Source organism: Homarus americanus, unplaced genomic scaffold, assembly GCF_018991925.1.
Source record: "Homarus americanus isolate GMGI-L3 unplaced genomic scaffold, GMGI_Hamer_2.0 scaffold22250, whole genome shotgun sequence".
NCBI lineage: Eukaryota > Metazoa > Arthropoda > Malacostraca > Decapoda > Nephropidae > Homarus > Homarus americanus.
In genome coordinates, this window is record NW_024741189.1 from 955,626 (window position 1) to 973,721 (window position 18,096).

Here is an 18,096-nt window from a genome sequence, read left to right on the forward strand (position 1 = left end):
TATAAGAACATAAGAAAATAAGGAGTCTGCAATAGGCCGGTTGGCCTGTGCATGGCAGCTCCTGTTGAGAGTTACTACCACTCTCTATCATCCATGAATCTATCTAGCCTCTTTTTGAAACTTTCCAGAGTTCCCGCACTTACTACAAAGTTGCTAAGCTTGTTCCACTCGTCCACCACCCTATTTGTGAACCAGTTCCTTCCTATCCCCCTCCTAAACCTAAACTTATCCAACTTGAATCCGTTGCTCCGAGTCCTATCCTGCTCGGATATTATAAGAACTTTATCTATATCCCCTTTATTGATTCCTTTCACCCACTTAAATTCTTCTATCATATCTCCTCGCACTCTTCGTCTTTCTAGGGAATGCAAGTTAAGTTTCTTTAACCTATCCTGATATGGAAGGTTTCTAAGTCCCGGAATCATTTTTGTCATTCTTCGCTGCACCGACTCTAGTAAATTTATATCCATTCTATAATAGGGGCACCAGAACTGAACCGCAAAATCGAGGTGTGGCCTGACTAGCGCAAGATATAGTTGCAAAAAGACCTCTGCACTCTTGTTACTTACACTTCTAGATATAAAACCCAATACTCTGTTTGCCTTATTTCGAACATTAACGCACTGTTTTCTAGGCCGTAGGTCCGGGCTTACAAGTACCCCTAGGTCTCTTTCACAAGTCGACTTCTCTAGGTTGATGTTGTTAAGGCTGTATACATTATAAGTATTTGTTCTTCCAATATTAAGTACGCTGCCCTTGCTGGTGTTGAATTTCATTTGCTATTTTTCAGACCACCCCTGCAGTTTATTTAGATCCTCCTGTAATGCATTAGCATCCTGCCCCGAATTAATTTGCCGCCCTATTTTGGTGTCATCCGCAAACTTGCTTATGTCACTGCTGATCCCAGTATCTAGATCGTTTATGTAGATTATGAACAAGAGTGGGCCTAGTACTGACCCCTGGAGAACCCCACTGGTTACACAGCCCCACTCAGATTTAACACCATCTACTCTGACCCTCTGCGTTCTATCGGTGAGCCATGATTTTATCCAATTTAAAACTTTCCCCTGGATACTGTTACGAACCCCTCCACCCAGCACTACGAACCACGCCATCTATTGTCCTGATCTACCTACCCAGCACCACGAGCAACGCCATCTCGGGACGAGACACGAGTATGACTCGTCTTAGTTACCACTCCGAGGTTTCCCTTCTCCATATCCTGGTTGTTGCGTCACCTCCTCAAAGTCTTCTTTGTCAGCTCCAATTCGAGGAAAGAGCACTTGGCTCTGGGAGGTGACCACAGGATCATCTATCCTCTAAACCTACGTGCAGTGACTACCTACCGTCTTCTACAATACTCAGCCTTACTCGTCAGCCATCTCAGCTCCTCACTTAAGTACTTGTATTTTGTATTAACTCCCCCACGTCCACTTGCTTCAAGATTGTTTATGTTGTATTAATATGTATATACTGTTAATGTTTAGGTTAAGTTTGGTTAAGGGTAATTTATAAGCTGAATATTTTGTTAAGGGATTTATGGTACTCTATTATATACAACGAAAACTCGCATCCTTTGTCTACCCTTTTATAGTCCGATTGTCTTTGTTTTTTTTTTATTGTTGTTACCTGTTGGGATCTGGGTAGACGTATAACTATATTCTAAATCCCCAACTCGTAACAATACCATGAGCCTTAATATTTCTCAGAAGCCTCTGATGCGGTACTCTGTCAAATGCTTTGCTAAAGTCTAAGTAAATAACATCGTAATTTTCGTCATATCTACTACCTCAAAGACTTTCCTAAAAAACGTCAGCAGATTTGTTAGACAAGATTTTCCCTTTGTAAACCCATGTTGAGAGTCGTAGATAAATTTGCTTTTCTTTAGATGCGATCGGATGCTATCTGCTATAATTGATTCAAGAAATTTCCCCACTAATGACGTCAAACTGATCGGCCGGTAATTTGACGCTGATGCTCTGTCTCCCTTTTTTAATATGGGTACTACATTTGCCTGTTTCCACAAGTCTGGCACAACTCCAGTGTCTAATGATTTTGTAAATAAGTTTACTAGGGGTCCGCTAATCTCTTCCCTACACTCTTTCAAGACTCGAGGGAATATTTCATCCGGCCCTGGGGATTTTGTTTTCTTTAGTTTATTTATCTTCTTAAGAACATCCTCTTTTCTGATAGTGATATTCTTTAATTTCTCTTCTTCCTTTCCCTTAAATATCAGTTCCACCTCTGGAATTTCATCCCAAATTTCTTCTGTGAAAACTGATAAGAAGTAGCTGTTCAATGCTTTGCTTATTTCTCACTGCCATTTATCACTTCTCCCCTCCCTGACTTTAAAGGCCCAACTTTGTCCTTGACCTTTGTCCTATATACCTGGAAAAATCCCTTGGGATTCGCCTTGGATTCTCTTGCTATTTTGATTTCATAGTCTCTCTTTGCTATCCTTACATTTTTCTTAACATTCCTAGATAGTTCATTATACCTATTTCTGAGCTGCTCCTCCCCTCCCTTTAATTTCTTATATATTCCTTTCTTTATTCCTATGTCATGTTTAAGTTTTCTGGCCATCCACCTTGGCTCATTCATATTTGACCTAATTTTTCTGTATGGTATAGTTTGTTCTTGTGCTTTATGTAGTATACTAGTGAATATATTAGTCATGATCAATTGTTGTCATCTATGACCTCACCCCTTCCTACTGGGAACTGACGTGACTGTTCCCAGGTGACCTCACCTAGGTACCTTCTTAACCCCTGATAATCCGCCAACCGAAAGTTTGGGACTCTGACCATTTTGTCATTGTTTTTCGTTTCCCAATTTAGGGTGAACCTGATTTCTCTGTGATCACTGTTACCTAGTTCTTCCACTACTGTGATATCTCTGATAATATTTTCTTTATTTGTTAATACTAGGTCTCATAAATTGTCACTTCTAGTAGGTTCTGTAATTAGTTGTTTAAAAAAATTGTCCTGTACTGCGTCTAGGAAGTCTTCAGATTCATAGTCACCTACAATGTTGTCCCAGTCAATATTTCTGAAGTTGAAGTCCCCCATAATGCATAGGTTGTTATATTTTGGTGCCCTACTCATTTCCTGCCATATGGGCTGAGCTGCTTCTTTGCCAAGACTTGGGGGCCTGTAAATCACTCCCATAATTAGTTTTTCTCTTCCTTCCGTGATTTCTACCCACACAGACTCGGTTCCTATTTCACCCTTTATTGAATTATTAATACAACATTTTAATGTAGCCTTGACGAAGAGTGCGACCCCTCCCCCCTTCCTACCTTCCCTGTCCTTGTGAAAAAGGTTGTACCCTTCTATGTGGTACTCTGATAAAAAAAATTTGCTCGCCAGAGTCATCCAAGTTTCGGTGATTGCTATGACGTCTACATTCTAGGTACATACAACCGCTCTCAGCAAGTCTATTTTATTTCTAACGCTCCTACTGTTTGTATAGTATACATTTAAACCTACCCTTCCCTGGTCCTGTTTTACCCCTTGTCCTGAGCAACTAATTTTACTTCCCAGGACCTGCTTGTTTTTTGACTCCCACTTTCCCCGACCTCTCTCAACTGGCGAAACCCCCCCTTCGGAGTGACAATTTCACGCTCCAGGGATGCAGACAACGTCTTTACCCCCTCACGAGACAAGTGTACTCCGTCGCGACTGTACAGGTAGTCGTTGCCAGCTATCAATGAATGCCCAACCATTGTTTGCACAATGTTTTTCCAGTCGGCAATTTATAGCAATTGCCCTGGACAGCCATTCACGACCAACCCCTCTTCTAGGCAAGACACCACATATTATCGGGATCCCTCCCCTATCTCTAATCTTCCCCAGCGCCTCCCTATACCTCTTGAAAAGTTCCTCACTCCTAACCTTACCTATATCGTTTCCTCCCACACTAAGACACACTACTGGATTGGTACCCTCCCCTGACAAAACCCTGTCTATCCTCTCAGCTACATGCCCTATCCCAGCCCCAGGAACACACACCCTAGTCCTACGTTTCCTATCTCTCGCACAAAAAGCCCTATATATATATATTATCATGAACTATGAAATTATTACTACATTGAAACAGGAGTGCTCAAGGACCTTCTTGCAGTCTATCCTAAATTTGCTAGTCCACACTGTTTAGTCCTCAAATAGAATAGAATACTAATGAATATTACATATATTGTATATGAACCACTGTTCTGCATGGCAGTGAGTAATGATACACTCTTATTGTTAAGACCTTACTGAACTATTCAGAATAGGTAAATAGTACTCCAAGCTCCGAGATTATTATAAGGTATTGGCCGGTAGGGTTAAGACCGAAATAAGAAAAGCAAAGAGGAATAATTAGCTAATTATAGCAAGGGAGGCGAAGTCAAACCCCCAAGGGATTCTATCAAATGTATCAAACTAGAACACGAGAAAAGATTGGACCAATACAGTCAGATACCGGCGAGCTAACTGATAACGACGGAGAAATGAGCAATAATCTGAATAAGTATTTTTCAACATTTTCACCACCGAAAATTTAAACATGATACCCGCGGCACCGACTCTATACAGAGATAGTGAAGAAAACAAATTAAGCGAGATAATAGTGACTACTACCGATGTTAGTAAGTAAATAGACAAACTAAAGCCTAATAAGTCACCTGGTCCCTGATAAGATATTTGCCAGAGTATTAAAGGAATGTAAGGAAGAGCTTAGTATGCCCCTGGCAAAGTTGTTTAACATATCCCTGGAGGATAGAGAATGAAATACCGATATTCAAGAAGGGAGATAGATCACTATCCTCTAACTACCGTCCAATCAGTCTAACATTAATTGTAGGCAAAATACTGGAAGCAATCATTTCAAACTCTATTCGAAATCACCAGGAGAAGCAGAAGTTGATCAATGATTCCCAGCATGGCTTCACAAGCGGGCGCTCATGTCTAACTTATCTATTAACATTCTTTTCATCAGTTTTCGAATCAGTGGACGAGGGGCACAATTATGATGTGGTATATCTCGACTTTAGCAATGCCTTCGACAGAGTCCCCCACGAAAGACTAATAAGAAAGGTAGAAGCTCATGGCATTGAAGGTGATATTCTAAAATGGATTAGGGCGTGGTTATCGGACAGGAAAAAGCGAGTGAGCATTAACGGCACTAAATCCCATTGGAGCAATGTCACTAGTGGAGTTCCCCAAGGCTCAGTACTTGGACCATTAATATTTATTATATGCGTAAACGACATAGATATTGACATAGACAGCAACATAAGTAAATTTGCTGATGACACTAAAATAGGACGTGTAATTAAATCTGACGAGGACTCTGCAAAACTACAGGAAGATATAAAAAAATTTTTCGAATAGTCTGAAAAATGGCAGATGAAATTCAATGTGGACAAATGTAAAATACTCAGTATAGGAGATGTAAACAGGGAAACCAGATACCAGATGAACAAAGATGTTATTGATAAATGCGACTGCAAGAGAGATTTAGGAGTAATGATAAGTAGGAATCTTAAGCCAAGTAAACAATGTGTTTTTGCTCGAAACAAGGCTAATAAAGTACTTGGGTTCATACAAAGGAGTGTTAGTTACAAGATTAGCGAGGTTATCTTAAGATTATATCTTGCGCTTGTGAGACCTCACTTGGATTATGCAGTTCAATTCTGGCCACCTTATTACAGAATGGATATAGAATCCTTGGAAAGAATTCAGAGGAGAATGACTAGACTAATCCCGGGCATTAGGAACCTTGAGTGCAGAGACAGGTTAAGCGTCTTAATTTGCACTCCCTCGAGAGACGTAGAGCAAGGGGCGACATGATAGAGGTGTATAAATGGAAGTCAGGGCTAAACAAAGGGGACATTACAAAGGTACTCAAACTATCCAACCAAGAACGAACTCGTAACATTGGTTTTAAGTTAGACAAATTTAGATTTAGGCGGGAAATAGGTAAACATTGCTTTGGAAATAGAGTAGTGGGTGAGTGGAACAAGTTACAAAATTTCATCATTTACTCGAATACGCTGGATAGCTTCAAACATAGGTTGGATGCTTATATGAGCAATAGGGGTTGGGTGTGAATGGGACTGCCCAGTATGGGCCAATAGGCCCGCTGCAGTTTCCTCCATTCTTATGTTCTTAAAACTAAAAACAGTCCATATATACATAGACTTCTACATACAAATATATATCACCATTAATCCTCACCTAGCATATCGATCTGCCAGGTGGTGAGGACAATGGGGGTGCCATAGATGGTAGTGTTATGTTGACGCATGTCTGGTACTGCAGGATTGGGCCAAGCCGCCACAATTGCCAGCCCTACGTGGCCCAAGCTCGCCCCCAACACCATCACCACCTGTAGGGTGACACCATAACTTCCTTAATCATGTGCAGTTACATATTGTCTACTTTTTTTTTAATATCAAGTGTTTTTAATTGTTATCTTCCCGATTTACCATGATGAATATTTCCATGATCACACATTCTTCATAATTATGACCACAGTGATATCTTTCTATTACCATGATTGCACCATGTTGAATATTACCGTGATCACACTGAAATAAGCAAATATTTATTTGGTGAATTATAAACATAGACACCTTAGATTAGAGGGCCTGGAACATGACTGCATTTAAGCCACCGTTGGTAAGGGTACTGGTCATACAGAGCTGGATGTAGTTGAGTTTAATTACCTTCAATCATCTTCTTTTGGATGTTTGATATATGTACTGGTGTACTGTATAAACACACACACACACACACACACTTTTCAACCACCAGCGAGACAAGACATGCCCTGAAGGCGCTGCCAGTTTGAGCAGCCAGGCCGAGTGTGTTTGCCCCCCCCCCCCATCCCCCTGCTATAGCCCAACGCCCTACCAGCCTCACTACACTGGGATTTATTCAGCAACCATTCAAGTGATCAGAGAAAAATTGACTACCAGTGTTCCTATAGTGCACTCCAAGGAAAAGCACAAAAACACAGTAGTGTAATACTGAGTGTGGCTGGATCTGACCTAAACTGGCCTGACCTCACGGCTTCACCTGACTTAACCTGAAGGATGGAGCACACCTGCATTGCCCCAAGCTACTGTCCTGGCCACGTGGCCACACACCTGCTCAATCGCATCCAGCCCTTACGAGCACGAACTGATTGCTATAAGAAGAGCCCAGTCCCAACCATTGTAAAAATTACTGACACCTAATTATTATATATCATATTGTTATCACTTATGTTACTTGTATATCATTTGTAAATCAAGAGACCCATTCCCCAATTATGTAATTGTATATTTTCAGCCTTCCGGTTGCCCTGCTCTTTCAATAAACAGTTAATTATTATTATTTATTATTACACACACACACACACACACATACCACTACTTTGCTGTCTCTCGGAACCGAATAAGACGATCATCCAGCTATGTTACAATGATATGAGTTATTAAAGATGTTACCTAGGTTGGTGAGTTCTGAGGTGACTAAAGAGGCCGATAAGGGACCGGCAGGGTTGATCACAGATGCTTCACATGTTGGGGGTACATCTAGTGCGGGAGGGGCGGCAGCAGCGTCTTTCTGGCGTTGGCGCTTGTCTGTTTCCCTATGCAGTTGGGCTAACTCGAATGAATTTACACCTTCTTGTGACCAAGGAAAATGGCCGCCTTGAATCGTTGTGTCTTGGGGGAAGAGAAGCGGAGTGTGGGGAAAGACGACCTGCTAGTCACTGTTAAGGCAGCTGGGGCTGTTGGGGAGTGAGATTGACACTCTAAAGGGGGAAAATGAAGCCCTCAGGACTGAACTCCTTCAGGTAGGTGTCCTGCCTAGAAGGACACCTGCGAAGGAGGAGCAGGCGTGGAGAGTGGTTGTCTCCAAGGGGACTAGGGTCAGACTCAGGAAAGCTGATCAGGGTGTGCAGGAGGAAGCTGGCGGGGAAGAGAAGAGGCAGGACGGTGTGGTGCAGGGAGAGGAATGGCAGTTGTACAAACCCTGCCCAGAGGTAAGGTCGTGGTAGTTGGGGACAGCCAGGTGAGGTTTTTAGATAGAACTTTTTGTGCAAGAGATAGGAAACGTAGGACTAGGGTGTGTTTTCCTGGGGCTGGGATAGGGCATGTAGCTGAGAGGATAGATAGGGTTTTGTCAGGGGAGGGTACCAATCCAGCAGTGTGTCTTAATGTGGGAGGAAATGACATAGGAAAGGTTAGGAGTGAGGAACTTTTCAAGAGGTGTAGGGAGGCGCTGGGGATGATTAGAGATTGAGGAGGGATCCCGATAGTATGTGGTGTCTTGCCTAGAAGAGGGGTTGGTCGTAAATGACTGTTAATGTTCGAAATAAGGCAAACAGAGTATTGGGTTATATATCTAGAAGTGTAAGTAATAAGAGTGCAGAGGTCTTATTGCAACTATATCTTGCGCTAGTCAGGCCGCACCTCGATTATGCGGTTCAGTTCTGGTGCCCTTATTATAGGATGGATATCAATTCACTAGAGTTGGCGCGGCGAAGAATAATGAAAGTGATTCCAGGACTTAGAAACTTTCCATATCAGGATAGGTTAAATAAACTAAACTTGCATTCCCTAGAAAGACGAAGAGTGCGGGGAGATAGGATAGAAGTATTTAAGTGGGTGAAAGGAATCGATAAAGGTGATATAGATAAAGTTCATATAATATCCGAGCAGGATAGGACTCGGAGCAACGGATTTAAGTTGGATAAATTTAGGTTTAGGAGGGAGATAGGAAGAAACTGGTTCACAATTAGGGTGGTGGACGAGTGGAACAAGCTTAGCAACTTTGTAGTAAGTGCTGGAACGCTGGAAAGTTCCAAAAGGAGGCTGGATAAATTCATGGATGATAGAGAGTGGTAGTAACTCTCGACAGGAGCTGCCATGCACAGGCCAACCGGCCTATTGCAGACTCCTTATTTTCTTATGTTTTTATGTTCTTATGTGGTGATCCTCCAAGCGTTACGGTGTAGAGTAATTGTCTCCCAGGTGAGGGGGTGTCGATTTGGCACGTTTTCAGGTTTGTCTTAAAACTATCATTATACCTTTTCAGTTGTCCGCCAGAGTTATGTTTATTATTCATTAGGTGACTGTAAAGTAGCTGCTTTGGCAGTCTACTGTCTTCCATGCAGATAACATGGCCAACCCAACGTAGTTGTTCATAGATAATGGTATCAGCAAGAATACCGGCATTTGTTCTCTTGTCTTCCCAGCGAACTCGGGGGATTGAACCTAAACTACGTTGGTGAAAGTTTTCAAGTGCCTTGAGGTGCCTCCTGTATGTGACCCATGTCTAGCTGCCCTATAGCAGGGTGGGGAAGACCACTGCTCGATATACGTGTAACTTTGCATATAATTTCAGCTCCCTACAGCTGAACAAACGGTTTCGGAGTCTGCCTAAGGCTTGAGATATACATCTGATCAAATGCTGAATCTCTTCTTCAATGTCTGCAGTGGTGGACAGGTGGAAGCCGAGATACCGAAAATGGGTAACTTTAGAGAGGGTAGTGCTGAAAGGATGGTGGAGGTATGGCTGAAGCAGGGGAAGGCTGTAAGAGAATCAGAGCTTATGTACATTCACCGCAAAGCCGAAGTGTGCATGCACATCTGCATAGGTGTTCAGAATCTCCTGTAGGTCGCGTTCAGTGTAAGCGACAAGGGTGAGGTTGTCTGCATACTGAAGCTCAGTAATGGAAGCTGCCAACACCTCTGATCCTGCCTAGAATCGTCTTATGTTGAAAAGACTCCCCGTTACTCGAGGTCCACCCCGCTGGCTAAATTGGCACTGGCACGCGTAAGGAAGGCAACCAAGAGAATGGAAAAGAGAGTTGATGCCAGTACACACCCTTGTTTAATCCCCATTTGGATGAGGAAGAACTCAGACTGGGTGCCATTGTGCAGGACACTGTCGTTCATGCCATCGTGGAGTTGCCTCACAATTTTGGTGGGCAGCTAAAATGGCTGATGGTCCACGGACTTAATTAGGTCGATGAAAGCCATGTGCAGGTCACGTTCTTTGCACTTTTCTTGTATCTGACGGGCAGCAAAGATCATGTAAGTGGTGCCACGGGATGGTCTAAAGCCACATTGAGATTCTGGGAGGAGGTTTTCAGCCTCAGGAAGAAATCTGGTTAGGAGGACTCGGGCGATAATCTTCCCAGCTAAGGACAATAGCGAGATCCCGCGGTAGTTGCCACAGTCTGACCGGTCTCCCTTGTTCTTATAAATATTGACGATGGAGGCGTCACGAAGAGCTTCGGGGGATTTCCTCCTTTTCCCATATATTCTCCAGAAGAGAGTGTAGACGGCTGGTAATCAGAGGTCCGCCTGCTTTATACACCTCGGCTGGGATTCCATCAGGCCCTAAGGCTTTGATGTTTTTCATCTGTTTGATGGCAGTAGCTATCTCATCCAGGGATGGAGGATAGCTGAGGTGGGTCAGCTCTGGATGTTGACGGACCTGGTGGGTATCAGGACATCTACATCGGTATTTTGGTTGAGTAGTGAATGGTAGTCCTCTTCCCAGTGCTGAAGGATGCCTTCATCTTCTTTAACCATTGGATGAGTGGAGGGGGGCTGCGCCACGGGTCCATAAAATGCTTTAGTGGAATATAAAAATCCGTGCATCTTGCGCTGATCTGCAAATTTTTGTGTTTCACATGCTTTACTTTTAAACCAGTCGTTCCTTAGATTGCGAAGTTCCCTCTGGGCCGCCGCTTTCTTCTTGCGGAAGGTATCAGCTTTGGTCCTAGAGTGAGGGTTGTTCTGCCAGTCAGTTAAAGCAGCACGTTTATCATTGACGAGTACATTGATTGCCGGGTCATTTTCATCAAACCAGTCCTGGCGTATTCTTTCGATCTGGCCGAGGGGCTCTCTGCAGGTTTTTGTGATGACAGTGTCGAAAATATCGCATTCGGCACTGGGATTTGGGTTGTTTTCGTCGGGCTGTTTTTCAGCCTATGTTTGAGATGTTCTCTGAAAGCTGGATTCTCTAGACGGTTAGTGTTAAAACCTCTTCTGGAGGCTTGCTGCCTTTGCCGTTTTGGGGCGACACAAAGTGAGAGTTTGGCTCTGACGAGCCGATGATCAGTGTCACTTGGTACTGGTGATGAGGACATCTCGGCGATCTTTTTCTTTGACAATGATATAGTCAATGTGATGCCAGTGTTTGGATCGTGGGTGTTGCCACAAACTTGTCGGCCTGACTAAACAAAGTATTGGTGATAGTGAGGTTGTGTGCAGCACACTTGCTGAGGAGGAGTAGACCGTTGGGATTATACGTGCCTAGTTCATTTCTCCCTATGGCTCTCTGCCAAATGTCAGCACCTCTGCCAACTCTGGCATTGAAGTCACCAAGGAGCGCAACCTTATCTTCTCTGGGGATAAAGGTTAGCACTCTGTCGAAGTCGGTGTAAAAAGCCTCCTTGATGTCATCCTCTGCATCCAGTGTTAGGGCATATGCACGTGTGTGATTCAGTGGCATTCGGAGTGTCATGAGGCGCTCGTTGATCCTTATAAGCATTTCAGTTAGCCTGTGTAGGATGCGCTGGCAGATGGCAAAGTCAACTCCATAAATGCAGTTTCTCTCTGCAGCAGGCTTACCCTCCAGAAGAGGGTATAGCCAGACCTCCGTTCTGTCAGGTGACCCTCGTCTGGGAGCCGGGACTCACTGCTGGCTATGACGATGTTGTACCTAGCCAGCTCTTTTGCCACAAGGGCGGTTCTTCTTACATTTGTGTCAGTATCCAGAAGGGTCCTGACATTCCATGCAGTGACCATAAGAGGGTGTATAGTTTGTTTTTGTTTGGATATGTGATTTTGATTGTGTTTTCGACCTCATAAGGATGACATTACAGGGTGCAGTTGACCAGTCAGGTTGGTTTTTAAGGTAGGCTATGTTTAGTGCATCTTTTCTAGCCCCTTCCCCATGTAGGGTGAGCAGGGTGGTTCCTCGAAAGGGCTGCACAGTCGTACAGACAGGACCGGATTGCACTGCTGCCCAGTGGATAAACGACCATCTTATATGTGTCGCCCATGTGCAGAGTTGTGAATAGTGACTCCCGGTATTCATCTCTGCCTGTCCCCGTTGCCACTCGTCCATCGCCATAGAACTTTTGGAGGGTAAAGGGGTTTTGATGATGATGAGAGGTTTGATGAACTGGATGGTGGCTGCACGTGAGTTGATTTATGTGGTGAGGCAGAAACGCAGGGTGCAACCACACATCTTGGCTCTCCCTTTTCTTGGTCCAGTGGTGCAAGTATTGCAACTACTGGGGAGAGGGAGATTTGCAATAGACTGCCAATAGCCCAGTATGTTGAATTTCGCCTTTACGTGAAACCTAGAGTACCGTGAATACTACCAAATCCATAGTTTATTTGCTATGTTCACTTTTTGGTACCGGAAACTTTTGTAAATCAAGTGACCCAATCGCCAAAATACAGTAATTTCCACTACACCAAGCATTTACTTGATCTTGCTGCAAAACTTCTCTGTGGCTCACCTACAATATACGTAATGCAAAGTAAATGCAGAGTAATTACTCTCCCTAGGTAACATACGATTCTAGAATTAATGCCCCACGGTTTCAAGGACAGTAATTTGCCGGTTATATTTAAAGATCTGCGCCCAGAGCAATGCCTTGTCAACATCCTGTTTGCTAACGTAAAGCAAAAGCAAACCCTGTGCTAAAACAAAATATCACTGACCAGGTCAGTACAAAGCCTCCACGACAACAGCAGACATGTGGAGCATAAAGCTGCTGCAAGTCATAAGAACTGACGATACGCAGCTCCTAATCGACTTCATTGGCACTTTAAAGCATAAATTTTTTTGTCATCGGCTTATTCCTGGCACACAAACACCAAAACAGATAAGTTGAAGACGAGATACTGGATGCCATGATGTCAAGCGGATTTCTACAGGAAATAAATAGAAGGGACTGAGCATTCCTACATTGGCCACGACTGTACATTTTTCATTCAGAGTGCTTTCCACCTCCTTGCAGCCATTTTGGTATCCAAGAATAGATGCAGCTCATGATTTATAGAAGTTCTGATATTTGTGGTCGCCCTTCTGTCTGAAGACTGGAAGACACGTCGCACACTTTCCAATGTCATGTCAAAGACTCCAGTGGTATGGGAACAACTTGGCTGTCGTCGACCCAAGGACAAGCTTCAAAATGAAAATCATTGAGTTTAATTAACCACAATTCTTTCCATAAATCATTAAATCATCATCTTTGGCATATTAATTAATTCGTTATTATAATTGTTGTTACATAATTTATTTCATGCCATAAAAAAACTCGTTTGGAGTGGCGAATCTGGTGTGCTTAGGAACAACTTGGCTTATTGCATTCACCTAAAATCAGTGTAGAACCCCAACATTAATGTATAAAAGATGGTCCATGTAATAAAGAACCTTTAGTAGCAATATCATACTATTGGATCAACAGTTTCTCACGGACGTGAGTGAAGAACAAAAAAAATTGGATATTGCAAAGTTTAAACGCTGTTGTCATTGCGTGACATATGTTGATAATTACGAAAATATTAGCAAATATGATGAATAAATGTCTAAGCTCTAAATGAATAAAAACTGTATATTTATCTAAATTCGTTGACAAATTACACAGCTATTTGTCAAACCAATTTTAGGGCTGTTTCAACAATATAGGACACAGGCTGCAGACACAATGTTGAGTGCCAACAGTCCTCTAATTTAAGGTGTCAATGATATAAAAATGTTAAATTGGTTTGCAACAAAGAAGACACATTTAGGGAAAGAGTAAAGGCAGAAAAAGAACAGACAGGGTAAGATTCATTTAGTGAGGCAAGAATAAGGACACAGAGAGGTCTGGTTAGGGACAGTACAATGGACGAGAGAGGTCAAGATAAGGATAAGATGAGTCCAAGGTTGTGACCTACTTGCGTAAAGATCCTCCGCCTCCTGGCACCTGTGTGCTCCTCCACCTGCTCCTGCGGAACACCTGTGCGGGGAGGGGGGGAAGAGGAAGGCTACGTGACATCATCAAAGGAGTCTGGTTAAAATTTATTGACACCCCTTTTTGAAACTGTACCGAACCAAAATAAGAAACTTCAACGCTATTTATGGCTACAAAAACAGTTCGGAGACTCGTCCTGGCTGTTTGGAGCAGACTTTTGAAAATGTAGCTATATTTATTCAACAGACTCTTAAAATCTAGACAGCTTAATTCTACAGTCATCTGAAAATATGGCTAGGTTTACCACATCGACAATTCAAAACACTGATCAGTTCAACAATGAGGGAAACACCTACCAGTAGTGAGCTTATCCGTAGCCGAAGGTTCATCAGGCGACATCTCTTGGTCGAGTTGATATCTATTGGTCAATTGTTTTTTCCCGCCTCTGTTGATGCTTCGGTCACTCATGACTGTTGATAATAATTTAGACTTAGAATACAGTTTTATGAAGGAAAAACTCGAAGGGCGATTCCTGTGAAGTATTGGAGATTTGTAGCTTAAAATTCGGAGAAGGTCAATCACGTTAGTTTATATTTATATTTATATGGGGTAATAAGAGCCAAAAAATCTTATGTTTCCGCCACAATTTTTTTTTTTTTTTTGGGGGGAAATTATATTTCACTCAAGAACTCATGTTTTGGCGGTGTCACATACAGTAATACTCCTGCGCATCCTCAGAGTTTTATATTTTAGTTGGTTAGTCGCAAGATGGCTTCTCTTTGCACGGGAGTTCTTCCTCAGCTTGCAAAACCATTAATCATGTATTTGAAAACGAAGCTACTGTCACTGACATTTTTAAGGCTCACGTGTAATGGTCACAGTTGCACCGATATTATATTAAAGCCCACATTCATTCATATTATTATCCATCGTCCATAAAACATCCTGTTTACTTGAGTTATCTGCAAGCCTATCAGATCGAACTGACGTTCTTTCATGACAGCTGTTTATGTTAAATCTATATTTAAGAATTATTCAAATCTCTGTATATGCCAACAGGTAGATGGGCCTTCAAGGTCAAGTGAATATATGTTGAACGCTTTAATTGTCTGCATTTATTGTGGAAAGTGAACATATCTTAGATTCAACTGATTCAGCTTAAATTGTTTTGCTCTTGTATCGTGATATAGCGTCTTTGAAACGAAATTGATTTACATAACTATTCTCTGCATATCAGAGAACGTCATGAATACTGTAACTCAAAGAAATTTCAACGACCTATTAATCATAATAAAATGCGCTACGTTTTCCCAGATCGATCGTAACCTGACACCCGAAAAGTTTGATCAAACACGATGTCCACTTAGTCTATTTCCTGAGTTTGTTCGAGACCAGTAAGAGCTAAGATTATGAACTTTCGAATTTTGAAATAAATAAAACCCTAAAGCCATAATTTTTATAGAACACTATGTATTTCAGACCAATACACTGACTGAGAAAACCCGACTGTGTAACCTGGGTCGAATATTCTCCAAGAGACGCGGCCGGAAATTTCATTCTGACTCGTGCTCCACCCATATATCAAAGCATGTAACTCCATGTCCCCCATTTTCATATTGAGTTGATTTTACTTACTTAAGCCTTGTCCTGTTAACGTAATTGAACGTCATATATTTTAAATGAGCATACGCCAATCATTTATTTGCAAAAAAACGTGTGTTCTAAACATTTTTAAGTTAGTTAATATTTAATTCTGACTCCCGCTCTTCCTGTATATCCAGGCCCTGCATGTGGACTGATAACTACCGTGAATCGGTAGTAGGCCGTAGACAGGATCTCTGAAGCCGGATGAATTTGATACAGAAATATTAAGATCAATGAAATAGTTCAATTTGACATGAACACTTTACTTCATTAAAAGAACAGATAATGTAATCTTACACAAAGAGAAATGTCATATATTTGGAGCAAAATTTTTATACAGTGTAACAGTTATTTTAATTATCTATTATTAATCATCCAACAAACTTGTTTCTTTAAAGAAGTGATCTCACTGTTCTTGTATGGTTGGAGTTTTTCACATCCTAATACATAATGTTGTAGTGTATGTGCATCCCTCAGATGACACAGTTGACAAGGTTGACCCGCCCCTCCACTTATATCTGCCAGTAATATTTGTATCTTAAACTTAGTCTCATTACCACAGTATCAACAGATGGTAAGTTAGCCCCTTAACTTACACTGGTGTTTTGTAAAACATACAAATAATGTTGAAAACTCTGGCTGCATATGGTAATCACTTCTCTTCTTGCCTTTTCCCTTTCCTCTCTTTTTATTTTTATTTCCCTCTTTAACGTTCTAATACTTACATTGCTAACAATATCTGTAAACAACTTTTCTGCAGCTTTTTGGACTTATTTGTCAGCCACTTCGTTTAAATTAATCCCCACATGTGATGGAATCTATACAAACTGCACAGTACATTCCATTTCTTGCATTAATATGACCAGTGGTTTACAGACATTAACAATATGAAAGTTACAGGAAATTTCACTCTGCAAGGCTTCCAATACACTTTTACTATCAACAAAAATACAGTTAGATCTTCATTTACGCGGTCAATTGAACCCGCGGAGTACCACGTAAAACGAGAAACGCGTAAATGAAATAACAGAACATATGGGATGAATTGAAATAGAGACTGGGCCGACCCCCTAACTCCACTTTTCCGACACAATAAGTACCTTGTAGTAAAAATAGTATCTTAACTTTATGATGGTATGCACACACACATAATATAGAAGAGAAATATCAATAAGAGAATAATATACTGTACCAGGTAAAGGAAAAATCAAGATTTAACACTTATGTTAGGTTAGGTTAGGCTAGGTTAGGTTAGGTTAGGTTAGGTTAGGTTAGGTTAGGTTAGAAAAAATTATGGTTTAACACTTACGTAAGGTTAGGTTAGGTTAGGTTAGAAAAAATCAAGGTTTAACACTTACGTTAGGTTTGGTTAGGTTTAACACTTACGTTAGTAAAAGAGATGGGTCGGCATACGGGAATGGCGGCTGGTTCCGAGGCAGAGGGCAGATTACTAGCCCTCAGGTGAATCACCATCACTATCCACCATAGTTGTCAGGGCCTCCCTGACAAATCCCTCAAAGTCCATAGCGTCACTGTCACTTTCACTGGCTTGGGCTGGCTGTGGTGGGTTGCTGGCGAAGAAGTCCGTGATGTTACGCTGACGGCTAGTGTTGATGTTGTCGTGATACACATTGATGTACGGCTCCATAGTCTGCAACAACTGGTTATTGAAGACTTCATAGCGGTTATCGTCAGGGTGGTTGGAAAGGACAAGCTTGAGTTTCTCTGCAAACTCGATGGCATCCTTAACATAAAGGGACCTTTATGCTAGGGATGGGGTGCACCTGTCTAGGGATGGAGTAGCAACCCTGGCTGGGGCTCTAGAGGGGGCAGTTCAAAAGATATCGAAGTCTTTAAACTGCTAGGAGAACATATGAGCACGGGGGTGGAGGAGACTGCAGTGGGAGCGGGTAACAAAGTGAAAGACTACAGGGAAATAGTGTTAGGAATGATGACAAAACTAAATTAGACAGGGAGTTTAAAACTAAACGCGGTAAGGGGAGGACTCAGAACACAACTAACTTAAATGTATACTACGCGAACAGTAGAAGAATGAGAAACAAAATGGATGATATTAGGGCCTTGGTATGTACCGAAAAAATCGATATAATTGCATTCACTGAAACCTAGACACACGTGAGTTACCAGTCGAATACCAAATTGCGGGTTACAAACTGTTCCATACCGATAGGCAGACCAGGAAAGGAGGCGGAGTAGCAATCTATGTTAGGGATAATCTGAAGTGTGAAATAAATAAGGAAATAAAAACTGAGAGGAATACAGAAACAATTTGGATAGAATTAAGCGACGGTCGGGAAAAATTAATAACAGGAGTAATATATAGACCCCCCAATCTTGATAGCGTCAATGAGCGACTTATCTGGGATGAAATGCGCAGGGCTTCCATACACAACAAAGTCTGTATAGTAGGCGACTTTAACCTTGGCCAAATAGATTGGACTGACCTTACGGGTAACTCAGAATCAGAGG

The 18,096-nt window shown here is 42.0% G+C and overlaps 1 protein-coding gene across 2 annotated transcripts in view; it reads right to left on the bottom strand.

The window, feature by feature from the left end:
- The window catches only part of LOC121875707 (facilitated trehalose transporter Tret1-2 homolog), an 85,036-nt gene that overhangs the window by 11,714 nt on the left and 55,226 nt on the right, over window positions 1-18,096 (bottom strand). The window contains exons 2-4 of one of the 2 annotated variants that reach the window (XM_042380346.1): window positions 14,319-14,432; window positions 13,946-14,007; window positions 6,222-6,372 (exon numbers count right to left, since the gene is read on the bottom strand). In XM_042380346.1, coding sequence (XP_042236280.1) covers window positions 6,222-6,372; window positions 13,946-14,007; window positions 14,319-14,432 — 327 coding nt within the window. The remainder of the gene's footprint in view (window positions 1-6,221; window positions 6,373-13,945; window positions 14,008-14,318; window positions 14,433-18,096) is intronic. The other variant, XM_042380347.1, reaches the window with a different exon arrangement.